The sequence below is a fragment of the Artemia sp. Qi Xiang Cuo genome, chromosome 6, assembly GCF_049724085.1.
Source record: "Artemia sp. Qi Xiang Cuo chromosome 6, ASM4972408v1, whole genome shotgun sequence".
Taxonomy (NCBI): domain Eukaryota; kingdom Metazoa; phylum Arthropoda; class Branchiopoda; order Anostraca; family Artemiidae; genus Artemia; species Artemia sp. Qi Xiang Cuo.
Window position 1 is genome coordinate 61925606 of NC_142799.1, and position 27877 is coordinate 61953482.

General features: G+C 36.6%; 1 protein-coding gene across 1 annotated transcript in view; it reads right to left on the reverse strand.

Annotated features, from left to right (window-relative positions):
• The window catches only part of LOC148951480 (bumetanide-sensitive sodium-(potassium)-chloride cotransporter-like), a 177904-nt gene that overhangs the window by 110863 nt on the left and 39164 nt on the right, over nucleotides 1-27877 (reverse strand). The window contains exons 3-6 of the mRNA XM_089090904.1: nucleotides 17185-17335; nucleotides 13872-13967; nucleotides 9060-9313; nucleotides 3321-3435 (exon numbers count right to left, since the gene is read on the reverse strand). Of these exons, the coding sequence (XP_088947030.1) occupies nucleotides 3321-3435; nucleotides 9060-9313; nucleotides 13872-13967; nucleotides 17185-17335 (616 nt within the window). The remainder of the gene's footprint in view (nucleotides 1-3320; nucleotides 3436-9059; nucleotides 9314-13871; nucleotides 13968-17184; nucleotides 17336-27877) is intronic.

The window sequence follows — 27877 nt, forward strand, 5'->3', positions numbered from 1 at the left end:
ACAGAATTTTGGTACCAATGGATACATAAAAAGAATTAAATTTTTATGCTGATTTCAAATATATTAAGTTTCATCAAGTTTAGTCTTGCCCATCAAAAGTTAGGAGAAAAAATTTGCCTTATTTTCTAAAAAAGGGAAAAACTCTCTAAAAGTCATAGAATCTTAATGCAAACCACATTATCAGATTCAGCGTATAAAAAACCCTACTGTAAAGGTTTCAAGCTCATATCTGAAAAAATGTGGAATTTTGTATTTTTTGCCAGAAGAAAGATCACGGATGCGTGTTCTTTTTCTGGGGTAATATTATCGACTCAATGGTCCTAGAATATGGCAAGAGTGCTCATTAGATAAAAAATTACAAGTTCTAGTGCTAGTCTCAGCTCTAGTGGAGATTAAAAAATTAAAGTCCCTCCCAAAAAACTAAGCCCCCTCCCATGCTCATTTTTTCCTAAAGTCACCTGATCAAAATTTTGAGATAGCCATTTTGTTCAGAACAGTATAAAGATCCAATAACTATGTCTTTGAGGATGACTTAATCCCCCACAGTCCCCGAGAGAAGAGTTGCAAGTTATGAACTTTGCCCATTGTTTACACATAGTATTGGTTATTGGGATGTATACAGACATTTTCTGGGGGGATTTTCTCTGGGGGGGGGGGGGGGTCAGGGGAGTGGTTTATGTGGGAGGATCTTTTCATGGAGGAAGTTTTCATGGGGGAAGTGATATTGCTATGAAGGGGGCGCCGGATTTCCCACCATTATTTAAAAAACGATCAGAAACCTAATAAAAAAACAAACAAGTTTTTTCAACTGAAAGTAAGGAGCAACATTAAAACTTATAACGAACAGAAATTGTTACATATATTAAGGTGTTTGCCCCCTAGTCAATACCTCGCTCTTTACGCTAAAGTTTTTTTTAGTACGTTCAAAAGAGCTATTTATTCTAATTAAACGGCCCTTGTGATTCAGGGTTCATTCTTAAAAAATTGGAACAAAATTCAAACTTTAGAGTAAAGAACGAGGTATTGACTAGGGGGCCATTCTTGACCTTTTTCAAAATTGTAAAATTGATCAGAGCCATTATTGGCCTTTTCCAAAGCCTGTACTTGGCTTGGATATAAGTGTGAAACAGGTCCCTTGGAGCGAGGAAGGTAATTGATCAAAATAGCACTGGCTAGCTTTTTTATTTTGTAGGGATCTAAAGATTGCCAAGAATAGATGTTTGAATCATGTACTAAGGCAGTGGGCTTTTGATTTGCTACCCCTATTAAATATTGAGATTTTTCATTTTATCCTTCATTTTTAAATTTTTCGTACCATTTGACTATTCATTTGGGTTTTACCAAAGTTTCATCACTCTTCCCCCTCCCCCACAACATAAGCCCCGAATCCCCCTTCTAAGAAAAAAAAGGTGTGTAGTCTTGATTTGAATATACTATATAGATGAAATCTGAATATGTGAAAATGCACATGGTATGTATTGTATATCATAAGCGTGTATTCCAATCCTGCCAATTTTATTTTGTTGTGTTGTTATTTTTTATTTTGGTTTCTTTATTTTAAGCACCAAAATATATTTTTGCAATTGCCTACTACAAATGACTCTGAAAGTTGTAACTCACAAAGTTCCCATCCACCGAGCTGTGTTCTGTTTTTTCTGTTTTTGCATTACAAGCTGGGTAAAGCTACTCCAGAATAGATCTGTCCTTAAAGGGCTTAGAACCGTTAAACGAATACATTCCTTTTTGATGGGATCGTGCGGCCCCTTTTCCCTAATAGTAGTCTTGAAGAGAGTGAACTACTATATTTCTTCGCCTTTATTGGGGCATTGGAAGACCATATGAGGGAAAATGAGGAGCGATATTAAAACTTAAATTAGCAGAAATTCTTCCGTATATGAGAAGGACTATCTTCTCCTCAACCCCCACTCTTTTCTCTAAAGTTCTAAGTTTTGTGCTAATTCCTTAAGAATGAGTGCTTAAACGCTAGGGCCATGGGATTGGATTGAAAAGAATTGTCAAAGCACTTTAGCGCACTGTGAAAAATGTAAGGTTAAAACATATGAAAAAATGAAGGAGACAGCGACCTCCCTCTGTGCCCAAGTGATGGGCCTGTGTTTGAAGTAATCACGCCTTGAAAGGTTTAGGGAAGTGCAGCTCAAATTGCGAAAACTTCGCTCAGTTACCCATTTCAAAGCCCCCAAAATTTTACAGTGCCCCACTACGACTATTTTTTCGTATTATTTTTGCAATTCGTAAGCTGTGTCTTTTAATTACTATTCATCTCCAAACCCTGGGAGGTGAGCCTCCCGAAGACCTGACAAATCTACTTCATAACATTTGAAATAACCATTGAAAACACCAATATGGTAGTGGACTTACATACAATTTTATTTTATGTAAAACATTGAAATTAAAATGGTCACAGGAAAAGCAATGGGTCTGAATCGTATAGTTAAGGGAGTAATAATTTCTTTTGAAGTCTAAGAAAATAGCTTAAGCCGGCTTAGAGCCGGGCAGGAAGAGATTCCCGAGACCTCTAGCTTATTGAAGGCTTTGTATAGTCTTGTAGCCATCTTGATCTTAGTCACTAAATGATTTTCCATAACTGGTAAAGCTCATCTATCAACAGGAGTTAACATCCTGCAAAAGTTGTCTTAGGCCTATTGCCCTTACTTATAATCATACTTTTAATTGTTATAGTAAATTCAAGAGGCAGCGTTTGCTAAAAACAGTAGTTAAGAAGAGGCTATTCAGCCCAAAAGTCGTATCAAAACCCAGAAGAATTATCGATCAATCAAGATCCAGTACAAAGCTGTGCTGCCATCTTGGCTATAATCCCCTCGGGGAGATTATAGCCTGCAAACTCATCAGAAGTTCACCCTGATGTCGCTAAGAGGTCTCGGAGGCAAGGTTTTATTTTTGGAAAGTGGAGACCTCTAACGATTTCACAGCACCCGAATAGCTGCGTTCGAAATAGCTGCATACCTATCCACTTAAGAGTATATGTTCGGGCTAACACAAAAAATGAATCCAAATTAATATCTAGTACATCTACTCTGTGGAGTTAAAAATTACACTTTTATTTATGAAATAAATGATAAATTGGAAAAAGCTCTCAGATACTTTTCGGACACCAAAAAATTGAAAGTTTGACATTTTGAACAATTAAAGCTAATTAGACTAAATGGGTGTACTAATCACAAACGTGTAGAAGCAATATATTTTTTCCAAGAAGTTATCTAATTTATGCAAATATTTCTCCCAAAATTGATTTATTGAGACAACGGCTGCAAATAGTGAATAATAATTGGATTACTTACCATTCCATCCAAGAAAACCCCTCGCAATTTCTTCATCGTTAGTTGGGCCAATGAATGCTCCAATGAAAAAATCAACGATAGCAATGACCAGCATTCCTAACAGGAAAATTTGAGCCTAAAGCAAGAAAATAAAACAAAAAAAGTAGTTAAAATGAAAACGTTTGAATGCCACCAAACAGCTACGCATATGCAGCACTATGCCTTCCAGCGGCCCAGATACGAATGCTTCTATGGGGGCCAGCTTACACATTTTTCCAATAGGAATTGGAATGAAACCTATCAGAAACACGTATTTTGGCAACCTTACAATCAAAGGTTGTCTGTAAAAACGTTAGTAAGGCAGGGCTGCATTCAAAAATGGAGGGTGAAAGAAAGAGTTTCTTCTAGGAAAGTGCTGCATTATCTTCTGAAAACAATTTTTTTTTATTGGTCTTCTTACTTAAAAGGTGGAGGTTAAGGAAGGGGCAACCTCCCTCATATATGGAATAATTTCTGTTCGTTTTAAGCTAATATTGCCCTTTATTTTCATTAAATAAAAATAATGAGTTTTTCCAATGAAAGTAAAGAGCGACATAAAAACTTAAAACGAACAGAAATTATTCTGTATAAAAGGAATGCTGCCCTTGACACTTTGCTGTTTACACTAGGTTTTTATAGTCCCTTCAATATTTTCCGAAATTTCCAACTTAATAGCCATAGCTTTTCCTGAATTATCGAATATACACCATTTAGACAAATTGGATACTCATATTGTCATTCGGCTTAGTCTAATATTCCCCTCAACATTACCCACAAGTTTCAGTTTAATACCCTTAGTTGATACTGAGATATTACACAGACACCCTTTTGAAAATTTAGATATACTTTTGAATTAACGTTATATCCCCCCACACTTTCACTGAAATCTTCAACTGAATAACGTTAGCTGTTCCTGAGGAATTGCATATTCTCTCTTTTGACACCATTAATACATCTTTTGGATTCATAGGTAGTCGCAGTAACTGTCACATGCAGTCACAGTCTTAGTAGTAGAATTAGTAATATATGTGGTAGTAGCAGTAGTAGTAGTAGCTGCAGTAGTAGTACTAGCAATATTAGTAGTAGCAGTAGTAGTATTAATAGTAGTAGTAATAGTAGTAGCAGTAGTAGTGGTAGTAGTAGTAGTAGTAGTAGTAGTAGTAATAGTAGTAGTAGTAGTAGCCGTAGTAATAGTAGTAGTAATAGAAGTAGTAGTAGTAGCAGTAATAGGAGTTCACATTAGTAGTAGTAGTTGTGCTAGTAGCAGTAATAGTAGTAATAGTAGTAGTAGTAGTAGTAGTAGTAGTAGTAGTGGTAGTAGAAGTAGCAGTAGTAGCAGTAGTAGTAGTAGTAGTAGTAGTAGTAGTAGTAGTAGTAATAGGAGCAGTAGCATTAGTAGTAGTAGTGGTGTTAGTAGCAGTAGTAGTAGTAAAAGTAGTAGTGGTAGTAGTAGTAGCATTAGTAGTAGTAGTAGTAGTAGTAGTAGTAGTAGTAGCAGTAGTAGTAGTAGTAGTAGTAGTAGTAGTAGTGGCAGAACTAGAAGTAATAGTAGTGCTAGCGTGCAAATATTCCCTTTTGGGTCAATTGATCATCCCCCTCATCATTCCCCGAAATTTCTAACTTATTACCTTCAGTCATTCCTGAGTTAAGCCCTTTTGGCAACCTGCATGCACATAGTGTTTGTTTTATCTATTTCAACACTCCCCTCAACATCCACTGAAAGTTTCACTTGAATGCCCTTGGCCTTTTTGGACACCAGAGGTCAAACATGCCCCCCTTTCAAAAGTAAGAAATACTACGCGTGCACAATTGGCAAATTATACGACTTACAGCCCTTGCCCTGATGTCTGTGGGGGCTGGAATCCCCAGAGACACAGTTATTCAACTATGCTGAAAAAACAGCTCTCTCAAAATTTTGATTGGATATGGGGAAAGAAGGGTCGTGGGAAGGAGTAGTGGTGCTCCAATCACTTTTGACTCTTAAAAAGAGTACTAGAACTCTCAATTTCCAATCGAATTAGGTCCTTCCGAAGTTTTTTCGAAAAGTCCTTCTATACAAAGTGCCTTGGTGAATAAGAATTAAATAAATAATACATTGTGCCCACTTTGATCATTACTTAGACACCGCTATTGCACTGCCTGTGAAAATACCAAAAAACGACATTTGTCAATAAATTTATCCTAAGAAGGATAGTGTAATCAAAATTTAGGAAGGAGAAGAAACGAGAATAACATTTGAAGAGAAGCTATGCATAAAAATAACATTGCTGTGGATAAGGTAGGAAGTGAGGTTAGTATCTGGTTTCGTATTAGATCAGGAGTTAAGCAGGGTTGCGCTCTATCCCCATTTATGTGGATCATTTAGAGGGACTTTGTCCTCAGAAGCATAGCAAAGGCAATGGGAGAACACGAACTCAAATGGGGAAGCAAACTATCCAGGGATTGGAATATGCTAATGTTTTAATCATCTTAGATGACAAGTGCTAGCAAAATGAATGAACTTTTAGAGGTTTTGCGAGTTCAGGGTGCAAGAATAGGATTGAAAATTAATGTTAAGAAGACTAATAAAAATGAAGGTGAAAAGGTGATGTTGGGTATAGGGAAGATCAATCAATTGGACAGATTCACTTACATAGGTAGTATTATTACTAAGGACGATGGTAGCAGTGAAGATGTTAAAAGTAGAATAGCCAATACACAGGGTATTTTTTTCACAGTTGAAAAAGTTTGGAAGAAAAGGAAGATAAGTCTGGAAGAAGAAAAGGAAGATAATTAGAATATTGGAAGCTACGATGATGACAGTGGTCAAATATAGTTTTGAACCTTGATCGCTCCAAAAAATGGAGGAAGCTTTATTAGATGTTTTCGAGAGAACTTGCCTACCGATTGTTTTGGGTGTCCGACTACTGACCGTATCTCAAACAGTAGGCTGTACAAAAAATGTGGTTTAAACCATCTTTCTAGGGCTATAATGAGAGAAAGGTTGAAGTGGCTTGGGCACGTTCTGCAGATGAAGGATTTCAGGTTGCCAATTATTGTTCTTGTCGGTAACAGTCTACTGCCAAAAGAAAAGCAGGTCTTCCCCGGTTGGGATGGGAGGATGTCGTTCGGAAGTATTTAAGGGAAATGGAAGCTTCCTGGTAGGGTGTAAATAGGGAGGCTTTGAATTGATTGGGATAGAGGAGAAGCTTGCGTAGTTGTGTTGTTCTCAGGTGGCTTGATGCTGCCATGAGTTGTTTGTAGAATAAATAGTAAAAGTGTGTTTCAAAAGAGCATAAAAAGATGTATCGAATGGTGATAGAACTTCCAGTTCTTGGCTTTGTTTTCGTTTTGAATTTCTAGCAGGTAATAGTTATTTACTTTTTAGCCCTCCACTAGTGGCGAAGACAAAAAACGAAGATCCAAAAGAAAGACGCTTCAGCATTCCAATGCAAAAACGTATTTTCGTTTTTGTTCAAGTTGGGAGACTGTAATTATCCATTATAGGGTTTCCGACCTTCGTGATTTCAATGATACAATTTCCAATTCTAATAATCAGTTCTCCTAAAATTTAAAATTTCAAGAAGCAAAAATAATGAAAGCATACTTCCTTATGAGAAGTTCAAATTTCTTGGAGCATTGCGGCAGAAAGATTCCAAAAATTATATCAACTATACATGTTAAATTCTTTTTATGTGCATCAGGTTTCTAAAATCTGTATATACTTTATACAGGATAATATTTCATAAGTAATTAAATTTTTTATTTAAAACTCCTAAGAAATACCAAGGATAATGTACCCCATGGACATTTGGACTCTAAAAAACGAAGTAAACTTAACTTTTAGAAAATATTTCAAAAGATTTTTCTGATGAAAGTAAAGAGTGAATTTTAAACGAACAAAAATTACTGCTTGGGAGTTGGTATAGCATATTTTTGAAAAACTTTCAAATAAACTGGCCCAGGATATTTTCCTATATTTGTAGAATTCTGATAGCGTGCATGGATATGCCGAACGTCGGAAAGTTTTAGTCAAGGAGTCCACCTAGGTACCTCGCATAGCCCGTTTCTGGTCGCTTTATCGTTCCTCGAGAAGTCGTTTGTCCTGATATTTCTGAATGAAAAGTTCCAATCCTCGAGAAGAAGAGTGCGCATGATTTGTAAACGTTTATTACAGATTGTCTGCCATCTATCCAGACGTAAGTTTCTTCTGAGCAGACTTTTTAAGGTGACTCTGGAGTGCTGATATGTCAGAGTCACAGGAGTCTGTTGTAGTGCCATCTGCGAAAGCCGCAAATTCATCAGCTTCGCCCTCATTTCTCGAAGTTTATCTCCTAGTTTATGTACACACAGAGATTACTAAGGTAAGCCTGGAACCATTTGCAGCGCCTCTCTTCTATCCCCAATGTGCTCTAGTTTATCTAATAAAATCCCATGATCCATACTGTCGAATGCTTTTTTAACGTCAAGCAAAATCACGTCTGGTACAAGTCCCAGATCAATTGCCTTATTAATAAAATAAATAAAAAAAAAGTTTCTTCAACTGAAAGAAGGGAGCAACATTAAAACTTAAAATGAAAAGAAATTATTACGTATTTGAGGGGGTACATCCCCTCGTCAATACCTCGCTCTTTACACTAAAGTTCAAAATTTGCTTGAATTCTTTAAGGATGACCTCTGAATCCCAAAGATCGTTTAGTTTAAATAAATAGCTCCTTTGAAAGCACTAAAAAAACTTTAGCGTAAAGAGTGAGGTATTGACCAAGGGGCGAACCCCTTCATATACATAATAATTTCTGTGCGTTTTAAATTTTAATGTTGCTCCTTAATTTCAGTTGAAAAAACTTGTTTTTTTATTTAATTTCTGACCGTTTTTAAATAATGCTGGGAAATCCGGCACCCCCTTGGTCGGAAACTCCCTTCCCCCTTGAAAATCACTCCATGAAAAGATCCTCCAACATAGCTATTGATGTATCGAAAAATTCCGTTTTTTAGAGTTTCGGTTACAATTGAGCTGGGTCGCTCCTTACTTACAGTTCTGTACCACGGACTGTTTGATAGGCTTCGTGACGCCAGATCATCTTCCGTTGAGTGTATTATTCTTGTTGTTTTGCGTCCGTCTTTTGTTTTCAGTTAAACAGTTGTTTTCAAAATCCTACAAATAAAGGGAAATCTCAAGAGTCAGTTTATTGAAAGTTGTTTTTTTAGTATGCTGGATAAACTCCAGAGCACTAATTTTGTTTGTTTTAAGTTCAAAATTCGCTGTTTACTTTCATCAGATTTTTTATGTTAATGTATTAAAAAAAAGCTGTCCTTATTATCCAACAGCCTAGACTTGATTGATCGTTCTGAAATGCAAATCTTACTTTTTTCTTCTTATTTAGGCCGTCCAAGCCATAAAGAATACTTCCAAAACCCAAATAAGTAAAACCGTTTAAGCTGCAAAATGTTGAACTTTTGTCAGATCATTGGATCAGTTTTTAGAACTAAATATTCACATTTTAATCCTTCTTCTTTTAATTCCAAAATAATCCTTAGGAACCATTTTTCCATTTTCCAAGACAGTTTTTGGAATTCAACGACCATCATGCAAAACTGAGATTGGATCATGTGACTTTCTAGAATCATTTCAATTAGCATTTGAATAGCTTTTGAGACAATGGCTACTCTAAAAAAACAATTGGTGCTTGATTTTCTCAAAACATTGAATTGACTATATGACCAAACCCCCCAAAAACTTACCTTGGCCTCCCATTCCATACCAACCAAGACAATTATTGTACATCCAACAAGGGTAATTGCACCAATGATTCTGACATCGTTAATACCACCATCGACAATCTGCACGCCAAATCTCTTTAAAAGATCATTCATTGATTCGCAGAACCCGACTATATACATAGCCACAGAGACAGCGTTTGCCATACTAAAAATAACACCGATTGAAGCCCCAAACTCAGGACCAAGAGACCTGGATGTCATGTAATAAGTTCCACCTATAATAAATAAAACGAATAAATAAAAAAAAACGATAATTTTGAAAATTTTAAGTAACATTTTTTCTCCCTGAATATTTTAGTATCTGGTAGCTAACAACTACGCGTTCATTCCAAGATACCATTTTCACATTAAGAATATGTCTTAAGCGAATGTTTTTCGATTTTTTTTTGCAACATTAAAAAAAACATAACAATTTAACTAGATAATAAATTATTTAGTTTTTTTTATAATATTTTAGTGAATGAACTAGTTGTTCAATGATAGTTTGTTTAAATGCTACTCAAAAGACATATTTTATATAAACAAAACTAACAAGCATCTAGTTACGCCAAAATTAGCTTAAAACCAAGGATAAAAAAAAAAAAAAATACACTTCCTTCCAACAACTTTTTACTATAGAAAAATATTTTAAACAAGGATGCATCAGAATAGATATGAAGAAGAGCAGATGGTAAGATATAGAAAAACACAAAACTATTTGTTCGTTTCCTTGGGATGAGATATGTCTAGTAAGGGTAATCATCATAGGCAGTGCAATAGTAAAGAACGCTGCCTAAGTAAAGGACAATGTTGACACGATGTATTATTATTTTTTGTTTTTGTTTTCTTTTTCCGTACCAGGGCACTTCGTATTGAGGGACTTGTCGTAGAAACTTCGAAAAGTGCTCATTCGATTGGAAATTGGAGTGGCTAGTACCCTTTTTACTAGTAGAAAGTGATTGGAGGGCAACTAGCCACCCCCAGCCCATCATTTCCCCAAACACATCCAATCAAGATTTTGTGATATCCATTTTGTTCAGCGTAGTTGATTTCCAGATGGAAAATATGTTTTTGAGGAGGTCACTCCCCCACAACCCTCAAGGCAAGGGTTTTAAGTTATGTACTGGGGGCAAATAAGGATTTCATAGAAGGCGTTGTTGTAGAAACTTCAAAAAAGGCACATTTGATTGGAAATTCAAAGAGCTAGTGCCCTTTTTAATAGTCGAAAAGGATTGGAGGGCAACTAACCTCCCTCTCACACCCACCTTTTCCCAAACACATTCAATCAAAATTTTGAGACAGCCATTTTATTCAATGTAGTTTTAATTTCTGGAAATGAGGTCTTTGAGGATGACAACCCCCCCCCCCCCACAAGGGTTGTAAGCTATGCCCTGAAGGCATATAAGGTTTTTATTGAAAGCGTCATCGTAGAAACTTCAAAAGAGCTCATTCAATTGGAAATTTAAAGGGCTAGTGCCTTTTTCAATAGATGAAAGGGATTGGAGAGCGAATAATGGCCCTCTCACGCCCATCATTTTCCCAAACACATCCAATCAAAATCTTGAGATATCCAGTTTGTTCAACGTAGTTGAAAGTTCTGGAAATTCGGTCTTTTAGGATGATAGCGACTCAGGGCCCTCAGTGCAAGGGTTGTAATTTATGCCCTTAGGGTTTATAAGGTTTATATAGAAAGTTGTTGTAGAAATTTAAAAAAGGGCTCATTTGATTGGAAATTGACATCCAAACACATCCAATCAAAATTGTTTACATTTCCATTTTGTTCAACGTAGTTGAAAGTTCTGGAAATTATGTCTTTTAGGATGATAGCGCCTCAGAGCCCTCAGTGCAAGGGTTGTAATTTATGCCCTTAGGGTTTATAAGGTTTATATAGAAAGTTGTTGTAGAAATTTAAAAAAGGGCTCATTTGATTGGAAATTGAAATTGCCCTTTTTAATAGTCGGAAGTGAGTGGGTAATGATTAACCTCCCTCTCGTGCCCACAATATCCCCACAAAACATTCAATCAAAGTTTAGAGATAACCACTTTGTTCAACGTAGTTGAAAGTTCTGGCAATCATGTATTTAAGGATGACAAACCCCCCAGAGCCCCCAGGGCAAAGGTTGTAAGTTAAGCCCTGGGAGCATAAAAGGTTCTTATAGATAGGATTGTCGTAAAAATTTCAAAAGGGGCTCATTCAATTAAAAATTGAGAGGGCTAGTGCCCTTTTTAATAGTCGAAAGTGATTTGAGGGCAACTAACCCCCCTCTCACGCCCACCTTTTCCCCAAACACATTCAATCAAAATTTTTAGATAGCCATTTTGTTCAACGTACTTGAAAGTCTTGGAAATTAGGTCTTTAAGGGTGACAACCCCTCCTCCCTACAAGCCTCAGGGCAAAGGTTGTAAGTTATGCCCTGGGGGCATATAAGATTTTTATTAAAAGCGTTGTCGTAGAAACTTCAGAAGGGCTCATTCAATTGGAAATCTAAAGAGCTAGTGCCTTTTTTCATAGATGAAAGTAATTGGAGATCGACTAACGGCCCTCTCACGCCCACCATTTTCCCAAACACATCCAATCAAAATTTAGAGATTTCCATTTTGTTAAACGTAGTTGAAAGTTCAAGAAATTCTGTCTTTTAGGATGATAGCCCCCTCACATCCCTCAATGCAAGGGTTGTAAGTTATGCCCCGTGGGCATATAAGGTTTATATAGAAAGTTGTTGTAGAAATTTCAAAAAGGGCTCATTTAATTGGAAATTCAAATTGCCCTTTTAAATAGTCGAAAGTTAGTGGAGAGTAATTAACATCCCTCACGCGCCCACCATTTCAAAAAAAAAACATTCAATCAAGGTCTAGAGTTAGTCATTTTTTTCAACGTAGTTGAAAGTTCTGACAATTATGTCTTTAATGATGACAAACCCCCCAGAGCCTCAAGGGCAAAAATTGTAATTTAAGCCCTGGGGGCATATAAGGTTTTTATAGATAGAATTGGCGTAAAAACTTCAAAAGGGGCTCATTCAAATGGAAATTTAGAGGGTTAGAAAGTTCAAAAAGGTTCATTTAATTGGTACTTGAAAAGGGCTAGTGCCATTTTTAATAGTTGAAAGTGATTGTTGAGCGACTAACACCCCTCTAACGCCCACCTTTTCCCCAAACACATACAATCAAAATTTTGAGATAACCATTTTGTTTAACGTAGTTAAAAGTTCTGGAAATTAGGTCTTTGAGGATGACAACCGCCCTAACAGCCCTTACGGTAAGGGTTGTAATTTATGCCGAGGGGGCATATAAAGCGCTTATAGAAAGCATTTTCGTTTCAAAAAGGGCTCATTCGATTGGAAATTGAAAGGCCTAGTGCCCTTTTAATAGTCCAAAGTGATTGGAAGGTTTGGAATTTTTATAGCAAAGATCGATGTGGGTACAATTTATTATATTTTTCTTTGTTGTTTAGACCCGAGCACTTCGTATCGAAGAATTTGTCGTGGGAACTTCGAAAAAGGCTCCTTCGATTGAAATTAGAAAGGGCTGATGCCCTTTTTAATAATCGAAAGTGATTACGGGGCAACAAATCCCCTCCCACGCCCACCCTCGCATTTGCCCATTATTTTTAAAAACTAAATGTTAACTTAAGATAAAATCAAAATGCACTGTGTTAATGCTAATTCCCAATAAGGCATCTCAGCAGTATCCCAAGAACGACAGAGGGCATTATGTTCAAACTTTAGGGACTAATTCTCCTCTTAAGATTTAACCAAATCAAAATAGCGTAAGTGTATCCAATCTATCAAAGAAAGTAAACATTTTTTTTTTTGCGAATGGTATCAAGTTTTCCATTTCAGGTTAACTAGAGGAGGTATGAAACTAACTTAAACACTACTATTAATGTCCGGGTTTTTAAAAGGGTGCATGTTGTTAAAAATTAATGAAAATTTTTCTCCAGCATACAAAAAGCAGGCCAAACTATAAAGTCTTAAAAAAAACGAAAAGATTTAAAGTATTATTTTTTTTCCCTGAAAAGACTACGTCAATATAAAACGAAAAGAAATTAATTAAACTAATTTTTCCACAAAATAAATTTTTCAAAGAAAAGTAAAGATCTCAAACAAAAATTAAACAAAAATTGAGCAAAAATAAAATCAAATAATCTAACAAGCGTTAAACTACCACAAATCAGCATCGACAAATAAATGAAACCCAAAACGAACAGAAATTACAATAAATAACCGATTCAAAATCAAAACGAGCCGAAATTAACATAAGTTGGGCTCAAAACCCTTATGCCTTCCCAAGGCCATAACATAATTTGCACTTTACTGAAAAAATATAAATGTTTTTACTTATATAACTTCAATAAATCAAATAATATTAACATTTTGATTACTAAATATCAGTATATGGCTATTAAACTGACAATGCACATTCATTTGTATTTTTTCAGTAAAGTGTAGCATACTCAAATGAATTTAATGGACGACAAAATCTGTGGTTAGAAAAAAAGTAACAGGGATGATCACATCGAATTGTAATTAAAATCTGAGGTTAGAAGAGAAGCAACAGTGAGAATCTCAACGAGTCCCAAAGAGAAAACAAATTGTATAAAATGGATGATTCGTTGATGCATTAACAGGAAGGAGGAATTGAATTCATGCCAGAATTTCTTAGATTAAACTAATAATGATTGAAGAATCAAATATATACAAATATATACAGGGCCCATGGGAAGCCCAGGAAAGTACCATCAATATTTTGTTCTACTACTTTCTTGTGACAAATGAGAGAAAAAACAAAACAAACCTCCTTTGATTGCTCCATTGGTACTTATGGCAGACATTGAAAGAGTAGTAATAGTTGTCACAACGGAAGCCAGGGAAATAATTAGCACAGCTTCTACTGTAAAGGAAAAAACAAACAAATAAATCATAATTGAAGAGTATAATGTTAGTTAAGCTAGTGTACATGCCATCGAAAAGATCCCTTTGCACGGGTACTAGGTTATCGCCATACCATTCATACACACCAGAATTACACGGTTTATCTAAGAATTTTTAACAAAATTGCTGGATTTTTAGGGGTGCAGACTAGCACCCCTTAAATGATGAATTTCATCAAGTAATGCACACCAATACACCCTAATGAAAAATTGCGTTTTATCATAGTTCAATGATGAAATTTACTTTTGAACAACCAAAATTGTGATGGTAGTGTTGTTTGTAAAGAATTTAAAATTTATATCCTCTAGTACGATCACTTAAAAATGGCGCAAAGTTCTCTAACTAAAAGGCGCTTCAAGTCAAACTGTCTCCATTTGAAGTCCAATCCCTGTTTGTAGATGCCGGTAGTTGGCATACAGCCAAATCTAAATAATCTGCTTTGTAAAGTAGCTCTGGCACTACTAATAAGCCCTTCAAAGGATTCGGCAAATTTTCTTACATCTTGGCCCCTCCCCCCAGAGGAACCCAAGATATTCAGAAAGAGCAGTCAGTCATTCTCTAGGTGCTGCAGCCCAGATTCATTAGTCGTTTCATTAGGAGTGACCAATCGTGTGTATGAGCTTTAAATCCTACTGATAGTTACACCCCATTTTTTTTGTCTTCTTCTGGCTAGGGTTCGAACTGGTTACTACTTGAGCTCAGATCTAGGGATTCTACCTTCCGTCTTAATCATGACATGAAGCTGGCATGTAAAAGTTTTAATTTTCCGTAGTTTTTAAAGTTCTGATTAATTTACACTCCAATACCCACCCCGCCTCCCTTCTGAAACATAGAAATAAGGCCAAATTACAAATGTGGATTGCAAAAATCTTATTTATTCAGCCCGAACACTCACATTTGTCAATACATTGGAATATTTGTGTTTTTTAGATAAAATTGTCTTCCTATTTTTGGCTGAAAATTAGTAGAAGGTTTTTATCATCCAACAAAGCAACTGTACATATACAAGATAAAATCAACAAATATTGTTGAATCATATTGTTGAATACAGCCATTACAATTACAAACTGTGGGTTTTTCAAATAGTTTGGGGAAACGAACTGTAAGCATGAACTCTTACTAATAGCAATCGAAGCCAGAATCAAGGAAATTTGATATCAATCTAGGAATGCAAAGAATCTGCCTTTCGTGGCAGTTCCTAAAATATAAAATTGATTAAATTTAAAATTGATCTTGACTTGGTCTTAATTTCATCAGGATCAAACATTAGAATATTTTCCTTAGAACTTGCCCTAGTTTTCCAGAAGCGATTGTATCAAACCAGTGGTCCTGAATATCGGGAGAAGGCACATCAGAAAGAAAATTGAAAGTACTAAGTCAAAAGTACTCGAATCGTTCGCGGCGCAAAAAAAAAAGAAAAAAATTTACCCAAGGGAAGTTAAAAATACCGAATGAGAATTCCGTCATAACCAATCAGTTTAAAATTATTTAAGAACTTCGAATTGAGTTTTCCAGTTTCAGAGACAGTACTCTAAGCAGTGTATTGAAGCAGACACAAAAAATATATTTTATGACCAACTTTTCCTACATACCCTCCTAATTAATATTTGGATAGTTGTATTTTTTCGTGTTTGTCATTCTCGAAGCATTATTATACGAATATCGAACTATATATGTAAGAAATAGGGATTAAAAGAGGGAGTAATAGCCTCCTTTATATTTAAAAGAGCCTTACTTGAAACAGCTTTTGATAACATGCCGTAAAGAAGGAATAACAGGCTTAGAGAATAAAAGGGACAATTCACTTACAAAAAATCTTGAGGTTTGGGGAGATATCAAATAATAATAGATTCGTTTAATATACTTTTGTAGGCAATTATTTTTTTTAATTTTTACCAAATTCCTGAGCTCAGGACTCAAATTTTAATATCTTGGGAGAAATTCCTAGGAGTATCAATCCTACACACGAGAATTCTCAAGCATTTTGCCTCCCCCTACATTATAAAAAAAAACATTTTTGGTATTTTATTAAAAAGTGGTTTTTGTTGTGTATTCTATTGAAAAAATTAACAAAATAAGCAAAATGCCCCCCCCCCATAGATTTTGAGAGATACATCCCCCGTCCCTAAATTTCCATGATTTGACAGTATTGTTAAAAGGTAAATATTCTAATTTCATTTATGATTTTTATATGCACTGCAAAATAATACAAAAAAAATCAAGTTTTGTGTAAATTGGTAGTTACATTTACATTCAAAATTGGAGTCACAGCATCTAGATTAAAACCCTGCGCCACGACGATAAGGGAAGGCCGGTGGCGGAAGGGCCAAAAACAGCACTGGCGGCGCGCCGCCGGCACGATCAATGTTGACCGTAAACATTAATATTTTCATTAGTCTTTCTCAAATCTCAACTTGAATTTACAACAGATTCGGGCCTATTCACGAGTTAAAAATTTCGAAAGTCGCTGGCTGGACGCTGGTCTTATTGTTATTCATCAAGAGAAATAGAAATCTGGTAGAAACGAAATGGCTGCGGCGTTTCAGAACCCTTGCATAAAAGTTAAAGTATCTATTAGCTATGTATTCATAATATAAATAGTTATCAAAATTATAATTCATCGACCATTATTGCATACAGAACTTCAAATACCGTATCACAAAATTCGTCAATTATATTGGTAAAAACATCGAATAGAAGTTTGAACTTAGAATTAATTCAAAATTAATTCAAAGTCATGCGTTCACCGCCACCTCTGCCGGTGGCAACGCGCCAAGGGTACGTCGGTGGTGTTGCGATATTTCGGTGGCCGTCAACCGGGCCCCTTGTTGGGAGAGTAAGCCGGCGTGGCACCGGGATCTAATCTAGACTAGATTCCATTTCTGAACGACAACCATTATTTAAATAAGATTAAGATGTATCTTATTCAATATTTAAGCATTTCAAATGAAATTAGATTATTAGATATAGGTTCCCTTGCTAATAAAAAATTACAATTCTTTGTTTATTAAAAGAGGGTAAGAGGGGGAGAATTACAGGACTTGAAATATAGCACAAAATATTAATAAGGCTAAACTAAAATTACTTTTTTTTAAAAATTTTGAAAGGTTTTGCAATATTTTTAGATAATTCGAAAATACTATTTTGACCAACGGGTTATCTCTATATGTACTTACATATTCCAGATTGGCCGACAACCCAGGAGAGCCGAAGAAATAGCATCACACCCCAAATACACAGAAGACATCTTACAAGAACACCTCGAATCCAACCAAATTTGATTGCTTGATTTTGACCCCGTGTTTCAGATAGACTGGTAGTTGAGTCCTTCAAAAAAGAAAAAAGAAAAACAATCTTAGTGGATTAACACGATCAGAAGGCACTTATATATCTTAACCTAGCCAGTGAGGCAGCTTAATCAACAGGAATTGCTGTAACAGCCTTGGATGACGTTATCTACAAAATTCTTGTGGAGCAAAGCTTTTTTTTGTGCCCCAAAAACAAGGAAACGTAGCATAATAAAGATTTTTTTTTCTAAATGACAGTCAGTGAATAAAATGTAAATTTTTTCATTCAACCGTCCTCAGTGTAGAAATAAAGCTAAAAAATTTATAAATAAAAGTCCGCTAGAACAAATAAAAAAAAACCTTCAAAAATGAAATAGAAGAAATACTTTTATAGCAACAGAAAAAAGGCCCCATCTTATTCTAGTTTTTATTACAACCTTAGCCCTGAGGGCCGTGGGAGGGGGGTACAGGTTGTCATACTCAAAGACATAATTTCCAGACCCTTCAACTATGTTCAACAAAATGGTTATATCAAAATATTGATTGGAAGTGTTTCGGGAAAAGATGGGCGTGTAGAGGGGGGCATCAGCCCTCCTATCACTTTTGACTATTAATGAGGGCACTAACCCTCTCAATTCCTCATTGAATGAGCCCTTTTTGAATTTTCTACGACAACACTTTCTATAAAACCTTATATGCCCCCAGGGAATAAATAACAACCTTTTCCCTGGGGGCTGCGGGGGGTCTGCAATCCTCAAAGATATAATGTTCGGACCTTTCAACTACGTTGAACAAAGTGGTTATTTCAAAGTTTTGATTGAATGTGTTCGGGGAAATGGTGGAGGTGCGAGGGGGGTTAGTTGCCCTCCAGTCACTTTCTACTATTACAAAGGGCACTAGCCCTTTCAATTTCCAATTGAATGAACCCATTTTGAAGTTTCTACGACAACCTTTTCTATAAAAACCTTATATGCCCCCAGGGCATAACTAACGACCTTTGCCCTGGGGGCTACAGGGGTTTGCAATCCTCAAAGACATAATTTCCGGATCTTTCAACTACGTTGAACAAAGTGGCTATCTCAAAATTTTGATTGAATGTGTTCGGGGAAATGGCGGAGGTGAAGGGGGGTTAGCTGCTCTCAAGTCACTTTCGACTATTAAAAAGGCCACTAGCCCTTTCAATTTCCAATCGAATGAGCCCTTTTTTAAGTTTTTACCACAACACTTTCTATAAAAACCTTTTATGCCTCCAGGGTATAACTTACAACCCTTACCCTGAGGTCTGTGAAGTTGCTGTCTTCCTCAAAAAACAAGATTTCAAGAACTTCCAACTACGTTGAAAAAAATTGTTATCTCAAAATTTTGATTGGATGTGCTTGGTTAAATGGTGGGCGTAAGAGGGGATTTAGTTGCCCTCCAATCACTTTCTACTATTACAAAGGGTACTAGTCCTTTCAATTTAAAATTGAATGAGCCCTTTTTGAAGTTTTTACGACAACCCTTTCTATAAAAACCTTATATGCCCCCAGGGCACAACTTACAACCCTTGCCCTGAGGGCTGTGGGAGTTTTCATCCAAAAGGACATAATTTCCAGAATTCTCAACTACGCTTAAAAACTGGCTATCTCTAAATTTTGATTGGATGTATTTATGGTAATGATGGGCGTGGGGGAGGGGACATCCGCCCTCCGATCGCCTTTGACAACTAATGAGGGCACTAGCCCTCTCAATTCCCAATTTAATAAGTCCTTTTCGAAGTTTCTACGACAACACTATCTATAAAAGCCTTATAAGGCCCCAGGACGAAACTTACAACCCTTAACTTGAGGTGTGGGGGGGGGGGGTGGTCATCCCAAACACATAATTTCCTGGACTTTCAACTACGTTGAACAAAATGGCGATCTCAAAATTTTTATTGGATATGATTGGGGAAATGGTGGGTATCAGAGGGAATTTTGTTGCCGTCCAATCACTTTCGACTATTAAAAAGAGCACTAGCCCTTTCAATTTCCAATCAAATGAACCCTTTTTGATGTTTCTATGACAGCGCTTTCTATAAAAACCTCAAATGCCCCCAGTGTATCACTTTTATCACCAGTGTTTCTCTCCAATCACTTTTGAAATTTAAAAAGGGTGCTAGCCCTTTCAATTTCTAATCAAATGAGCCCTTTTTAAAGTTTTCTTTGACAACACTAACTATAAAAATCTTATATGCCACCAGGACATAAATCACAACCCATGCCCTGAGGGCTCTGAGGGGATTATCATCCTCAAAGACCTAATTTCCAGAACTTTCAACTACATTGAACAAAATCGCTATCTCAGAATTTTTATTGGATGTATTTGGGGAAATGGTGGGCGTGAGAGAGGGGTTAGTTGCCCCCAATCACTGTCAACTATTAAAAAGGCCACTAGCCCTTTGAATATACAGTTCAATGAGCCTTTTCTGAAGTTTTTACGACAATGCTCTCTATAAAACTTTATATGCCCCCAAGGCATAAGCTGCAACCCTTGCCCTGAGGGGTGTGGGGGGTTTGTTATCCTCAAAGACGTAATTTCCAGATCTCTAAACTACGTTGGTCAAAATGGCTATCTAAAAATTTTGATTGGATGTGGTTGGGGAAATGGTGGGCGTAAAAGGGGGGTTAGTTGCCCTCCAATCATTTTCTACTATTACAAAGGGCACTAGCCCTATTAATTTCCGGTCGAACGAGCCCTTATTGAAGTTTCTACGACAACCCTTTCTATAAAAACCTTGTATGCCTCCAGGTTATAACTTACAACCCCTGCCCTGAGGGCGGTGGGGGGTGGTCATCCTCGAAGACATAACTTCCAGAACTCTCAACTACGCTGAAAAAAATGGCTATCTCAAAAGGTTAATTGGATGTGTTTGGGGAAACGATGGGCGTGGGAGGGGGCATCCACCCTCGCATCGCTTTTGACTATTAATGAGGGCACTAGCAATCTCAATTCCCAATTGAATGTGCCCTTTTTGAAGTTTCTACGACAATGCTATTTATAAAAACCTTATATGGCCCCAGGACAAAACTTACAACCTTGCCCTGAGTGGTTTGGAGGGTTTGTCATCCTCAAAGACATAATTTTCAGGACTTCCAACTACGTTGAACAAAATGACTATCTCAAAATTTTGATTGGATGTGTTTGGGAGAATGGTGGGTGTCAGAGGGAAGTTAGTTGCCCTGCAATCACTTTCGACTATTAAAAAGGGCACTATCCCTTTCAATTTCCAATCGAATGAGCCCTTTTTGAAATTTTTAGGACAACAATGAAAATTGGAACTTGGAATGTTACGACGTCAAAAAATGACAATTGTATCAGCATTTTGACTGATGAATTCAGACGATTCGAACTGGACTTATTAGGAGTTTCAGAAACTTATATCTCAGGGGTAGGAAGCCTGAAATTAGGTTATATAGAATTTGTTTACTCAGGCACGAATGATGGGGTGCATAGACAGGGAGTAGGGCTCATGATGAATAGGGAAGCTACTAAGTCTTTTTAAGACAGAAAGGTATTAATAATTGGATACTAATAGCTCGTCTAATGACTAAAAAGTTTAGGGTATCAGTTATAGTAGTATATGCCCCTTTAGAAGGGACTGACGGAAAATCTAGTGACTCAGATGAAATTTACTTGTTTTTACAGGCGCAAATAGAAAGGGTCCCAGGTAGAAATATGATGTTGTTACTAGGAGATTTTAACGCCCAGGTCGGTAGAAATAGGGATAGATGGTATCTTAGCTTAGGTAAATTTGGTGTAGGAAAATAAAACAGTAATGGATAGAGAATTTTGCAATTTTGTAGGTACAACAATCTAGTTATAACCAACAAGGTGTTTGGTCATAAAATGGCTCATAAGTTAACTTGGTATTCACGTGATAGTAAGACAGCAAACCTTATTGATTATGTTATAGTTTACCAAAGAAGACAGGCAGGATCAATACAAGATACTAGGGTATATTGGAGTGCTGTTATTGATGTTAAAAGTAAAGATCACCATCTGGTAGTGTCTATGGTTAATTTAAAGCTCAAATTTCGGAAGGGTAACTACCTCCTTGGAAGTTATGATGTTGGTAGACTAAAGGATGAGAATTTCAGAGAAACTTTCCAGGAACAGTTGAATACTAAACTAGAGATTTTAAAAATTGATAATGTGGAAGATGGTTGGAATAATTTTAGAAAAATAATTTGCGAAGCTGCTGAAGGTGTCGTAGGCAAGAAAGCAAGGACTGCAGCTAAGAATATTAGTGAAAAAGCTTTATGTTCAATAGTAAGGAGAAAGGACTTGTACAAAAATTATCTGAGTGATAGATCATATGAAAACAAAAGGAATGTAAAGAAAGTAAAGAAAGCATTAAAATATGAACTAAGGAGGTGTGAAGTGGAGGCGATGGATAAAATTGCCGAGGAAGATGCAGCTAGACGGCAGAATAATAAAATATTGTATTGGCATGTCAATAAATTGAGAGGGAGTAGTCAATCCGGACTTGGCCCAGCGAAGATAGGAATGGGGCCACAATTAGCGATAAGGAAAGAATTAAAGAGAGATGGGCAGAACATTTTGAGAGTTTGCTAATCCGAGACAGAGTTGCAGGTAAAGATATAGAGGAAAATGAAAAAGTTTGTGAAGCGTTGGATGTGAGGGAAGATTTGTTCTACGAGGAAGAATTAACAACAGTACTAAAAGGATTAAAATAGAATAAGGCTCAAGGTGCTGATTGGGTGGTAAATGAGTTTCTTAAATATGGTGGCTCTGAGGTTAGAAACAAGCTACTGAAGATTATGAATATGATTTTTGAAAAAGGGGAAGTACCAAATGATTTTAGGAAAACCTTAATTAAGCCACTTTATAAGAAAGGTGATAAAATTGAGTGTGGTAATTATCAAGGAATTAGTCTGGTCTCTGTAGGTAGCAAATTACTTAGTAATACGATACTTTTTAGATTGAGAGATGCCGTAGACAAAGTTTCAATAGAAGAACAGTGCGGTTTTAGAAAAGGTAGAGGATGTGTCGACCAAATTTTCACTCTTAGGTTAATAATTGAGAAGTGCCTGAGTTGCAAATACCTTTGGTCCTTAGTTTTATAGATTTTGAGCAAGCGTTTGATTCTGTTGATAGAAGGGCTTTAGCAAAGCTTTTATCCTTGTATGGTATACCAGACAAATACATTAAAGTGACCAGTGCTATATACACAAAAAACACGGCTGCGGTTAAGGTAGGAAATGAGGTTAGCAGCTGGCTTTGTATCAAATCAGGAGATAAGCAGGGCTTTGTTCTATTTCCCTTTACATGGATTATTTTAATGTATTTTGTAGTAAGGAGCACAGGAAAGGCAATGGGAGACCGCGGAATAAAAGGGGGGGAAAAAGCCTCCTGGATTTAGATTATGCTGATGATTTAAGCATCCTAGAGGAAAGTGTGAGCAAAATGAATGAAGTTTTAGAGGTTTTGCGAGTTCAGGGTGCTAGAATAGGTTTGAAAATTAATGTTAAGATGACTATGACACTAAGGCTATAACACTAGGAATAAGTGAAGATGAAAAGGTGACGTTGGTTAACGAAAAGATTGATCAAGTGGGCAGCTTCACTTACCTTGGTAGTATTATTAGTAAAGATGGTTGGAGCAGTGAAGATGTTAGAAGTAGAATAGCCATGGCTCATGGTGTTTTTTCAAAATTAAAAAAAGTTTGGAAGAATAGGAAGATAAGTCTGAAAACCAAGATTAGAATATTAGAATTTACAGCGATGACAGTAGTCAAATATGGCTCTGAAGCATGGGCGCTTCGAAAATCGGATGAAGATTTGCTAGATGTATTCCAGAGAAATTGCTTAAGGATTGTTCTGGGTACCCGGATGACTGACCGTATTTCAAACAATAGGCTGTACGAAAATGTGGTTCAATAACGCTCTCTAGGGCTATAATGAAAGAAAGGTTGAGATGGCTAGGGCACGTTTTGTGGATCAAAGATGACAGATTGCCGAAGAATGTTCTTTTCGACCATCCGTCTAGGGTAAACGGAAAGCAGGTCATCCTCGTCTGGGGTGGGAGGACGTCATAAAGAAAGATTTAAAGGAAATGGGAACCTTGTGAGATGGTGTAAAAAGGGAGGCTTTGAATCGATTGGGACGGAGGAGGGGCGTGCGTAGCTGTGTTGGCCTCAGGTGGTTTGGTCTTGCGGTGAGTTTGTTAGTACTTTCTATAAAAACCTTATATGCCCCCAGTGATAACTTACAACCCTTGCCTTGAGGGTTGTGGAGGCTTTCAATTTCCAATCGGTTTAACCCTTTTTGAAGTTTCTACGAAAACGCTATCTATAGGAACCTTATATGCCCCCAGGGCATAACTTACAACCCTTGTCCTGAGAGATATGGGGGTTTGCCATCCTCAAAGACATAATTTCCAGAACTTTCAACTACATTGAAAAAAATGACTATCTAAATATTTTGATTAGGTGTTTGGGGAAATGGAGGGCGTGAAAAGGGGATTAGTTGCTCTCCAATCACTTTCAACTATTAAAAAGGGAACTAGTTCTTTCAATTTCTAATCAAATGAGCTCTTTTTGATGCTTTCTTTGACAGTGCTTACTATAAAATTATCTACTATAGGGCATAATTTACAACCCCTGCCTTGAGGACTCTTGAGGGGTTATCATCCTCTAAGACCTAATTTCCAGAACTTTTAACTACGTTGAACAAAATAGATATCTTAAAATTTTGATTACACGTGTTTGGGGAAATGGTGGGCGTGAGAGGGGGGGGGGTGTTTGGTGCCCTCTAATTACTTTCAACTATAAAAAAGGTCACTAACCCTTTCGATATCCAATCGAATGAGCCCTTTTCGAAGTTTTTACGACAGCACTTTCTATAAAAACTTATATGCCTCAGGGCATAACTTACAACCCCTGCCCTAGGGGCTTTGAGGGGTTGTCATCCTCAAAGATCTAATTTCCACAGCTTTGAACTACGTTGAAAAAATTGCTATCTCAAAATTTTGATTGGGTTTGTTTGGGGGAATGGTGGACGTGAGAGGGGGGTTAGTTGCCCTCCAATCACTGTCGACTATTTAAAGGGGCACTAGCCCTTTGAATTTCCAGTCGAATGAGCCTTTCTGGTGTTTTTACGACAACGTTTTCTATAAAAACCTTGTATGCCCCCAAGGCATAAGTTGGAACCCTTGCCCTGAGGGGTGGGGGGTGGGGGTTGTCATCCTCAAAGACGTAATTTCCAGATCTTTAAACTACGTTGGACAAAATAGCTATCTCAAAATTTTGATTGGATGTCTTTGGGGAAATGGTGGGCGTGGAAGGGGTGTTAGGTGCCTTGCTGTCACTTTTGCCTACTAAAAAGGGCACAAGCCCTTCCAATTTCCAATTGAACGAGCCCTTTTCGAAGTTTCTACGACAATTCCGTCGATACGAAGTGCCCTGGTCTAAAAGCAAAAAAAAAATAATAATAATAATGCATTGTGCCAAGATCGTACTGTACTTAGGCAGCGCTATTGCGCTGCCTATGATATTATTTATTCCCAGTTATGAACTGAGATGGGTGAGCAGAGGTCTCAACCAAAATATTTACATATTGTCTTTCTTTTATTAACTCTGATTCACCTAATATTTTCCTCCATTTTTTGAACAACCTACGGATGACCGGTTAAAGAAAAAAGTTCTAAATATCTGTTTAAAACTGATTAAGCCAACTAGAACCTCAAGTAGATATTCTACCTAATAGAAAAATCCTAAAAATTATGAATCAATCCGTCAACAAAGCTATTACAAGGTAAATAGAAAATTTTCGTGGATTGCGAAATTGCTTATTGACCGGCCGATTTGTTTAGACTAAATAATATACGAAGTTTCGATATTCAAATGCGTAGACCTTCTTCGGGCAGTCAGCAAATATTTATCCTAGATAAACAATAAACTGTTGAATCAATCAAAGTAATTCATGTTTTCATAGATGTTGCAAAACCTCGAGATAGTTCTTTAAACGGTCCAACTTTCTTTTCATTATTCAAAATGTTATAGGGAAATCATAAAAAATTTGAGGTTCCGCTGACGATTTTAAGGCATTGATGGTTAGTTTTTTTTTTATTATAGGAAAACAATAGAAAATTGTGCTCTACTTAATCTTCCCGAAAGCTAATTTTTTACAAAAACAAAATTATATGCATTTCTCGTACAGATTTACGAACGCCATTTTTTGGGAAAATTTCTGAAAACTGTGTTTGTTTCGAAGAAATTTGGGGAAAACCAACAAATTTGGGGACTGTGGAAGCACTATATTTATTTTTCAATTGAATCGGTGATCCTATTCTATAGCAATAAGTATGGTGGAATGAGAAAAACTGGTTCACTTCTAAACAAATTAGCATAAATGAAAGACAATCAAATAAGTATTATTGTTATGATTAACCCCCCCCCCCTGCCCAAAAACAAATATTGTATCTGAAATGTCTTACTTCTCTTGTAATTTCATTTTTTTTTACATAATTATCCTATTTTCGAATCCTGTACCCCATCAAAAACTGTCTTTGAGTACAGACCCGTTGTTACCATCAATGCAATAACTCTAACGTTGGATTTGATGAAGTTGGTTTTGCAGATTACTAGTTAAGAGAACTGAACCACATAGAAAAATTCACGCTAATTTAAGGCTAGTGCTTTACTTCTTGTTTTCAGTCAAGACTTGATAAGATCATCCATCACCATGTCTGCCGCATGATAAACATATAAATTCTTAGGATTGTGAATATAATATCTTAGCTCTGGCTTAGGATGATAAAACAATAATATTTGCATTTCCTAAAAGTAAACATATTAAAGCTCTTCACATATTCAGCAAATAATTTTTCAGATAAGCCAATTGGATAATCAATGTGAGGCCTAATCGTATAGCTTAAACTGCAAAGGAGTGTAAAATGAAATCTAATTGTTTGAATCAGTTAAGAGGATATTTACACAACCATATACTGCTACTGCCACTATAAACTTACTGTAGCATTAAGCCACCTAAGACAAAGGTGTGTTCTCATAAACTACCTCCATCCCAATCAAACAGTTCGTGGTAACGAACTGTAAGTAAGGAGCGACCCGGCTCAATGGTAACCGAAACTCTAAAAAACGAAATTTTGGTACCAATAGATACATCAAAAGAATCAGATTTTAATTCTGATTTCAAATATATAAGTTTCGTCAAGTTTGATCTTACCCATCAAAAGTTACTCGCCTGAGAAAATTTGGCTGATTTTAGAAAAAAGGGGAAAAGACCCCCTAAAAATTATAGAACCTTAATGGAAATCACACCATCATATTCTGCGTATCAGAGAACCCTACTGTAGAGGTTTCAAGCTGCTATTTACAAAAATGTGGAATTTTGCATTTTTTGCCAGAAGAAAGATCAAGGGTGCGTGTTTATTTGTTTGTTTTTTTTTTTCCCCAGGGGTAATTATATTGACCTAGTGGTCCTAGAATATCGTAGGAGGGCTCATTGGAACGGAAATTAAAAGTTCTAGTGCCCTTTTTTAAATGACCAAAAAAGATGGAGGGCAACTAGACCCCCTCCCACGCTCATTTTTTTCTCAAAGTCACCCAATTAAATTTTGAGATAGCCATTTTGTTCAGCATAGTCGAAAATCTAATAAATATGTCTTTTACGATGACTTAATCCCCCACAGGTCCCAGGGGAAGGGCTGCAAGTTATGAACTTTGCCCATTGCTTAAATATTGTATTGGTTATTGGTAATTATACAGACATTTTCAGGAAGAATTTTTTTATGGTGGGGGGGGGGGGATGGAGGAGGGGGTTACTCTGGAGAATCTCTCTGTGGAGGATGTTTCTTTGGGGTAAGGGACATTTCTATGAAGGGGGCGCCGGATTTCCAAGCATTATTTAAAAAACGATCAGAAATCAAACAGTTCGTGGTAACGAACTGTAAGTAAGGAGCGACCCCGCTCAATGGTAACGGAAACTCTGGAAAAAGGAATTTTGATACCAATAGATACTTCAAAAGAATCAGATTTTAATTCTGATTTCAAATATATAAGTTTCATCAAGTTTAATCGTACCTATCAAAAGTTACGCGCCTGAGAAAATTTGGCTGATTTTCGAAAAAAGGGGGAAAGACCACCTAATCGATATAGAACCTTAATGAAAATATCACCATCATATTCAACGTATCAGAGAACCGTGCTGAATAGGGTTCAAGCTCCTATCTGCAAAAATGGGCAACTTTGCATTTTTTTCCAGAAGAAAAATCACAGATGCGTGTTTATTTGTTGTTTTGTTTGTTTTTTTCTTTTCCCCAGGGGTGATCGTAACAACCCAGTGGTCCTAGAATATCGTGGGAAGACTTATTGGAACGGAAATTAAAAGTTCTAGTGCCCCTTTTAAGTGACCAAAAAATGGAGGGCAACTAGGCCCTCTCCCACGCTCATTTTTTTCACAGAGTAACCCGATAAAAATTTCGAGATAGCCATTTTGTTCAGCATTGTCAAAAAATATTATAACTATATCTTTTAGGATGATTTAATCCCTCGAAGCCCCCAGGGGGAGGGCTGAAAGTT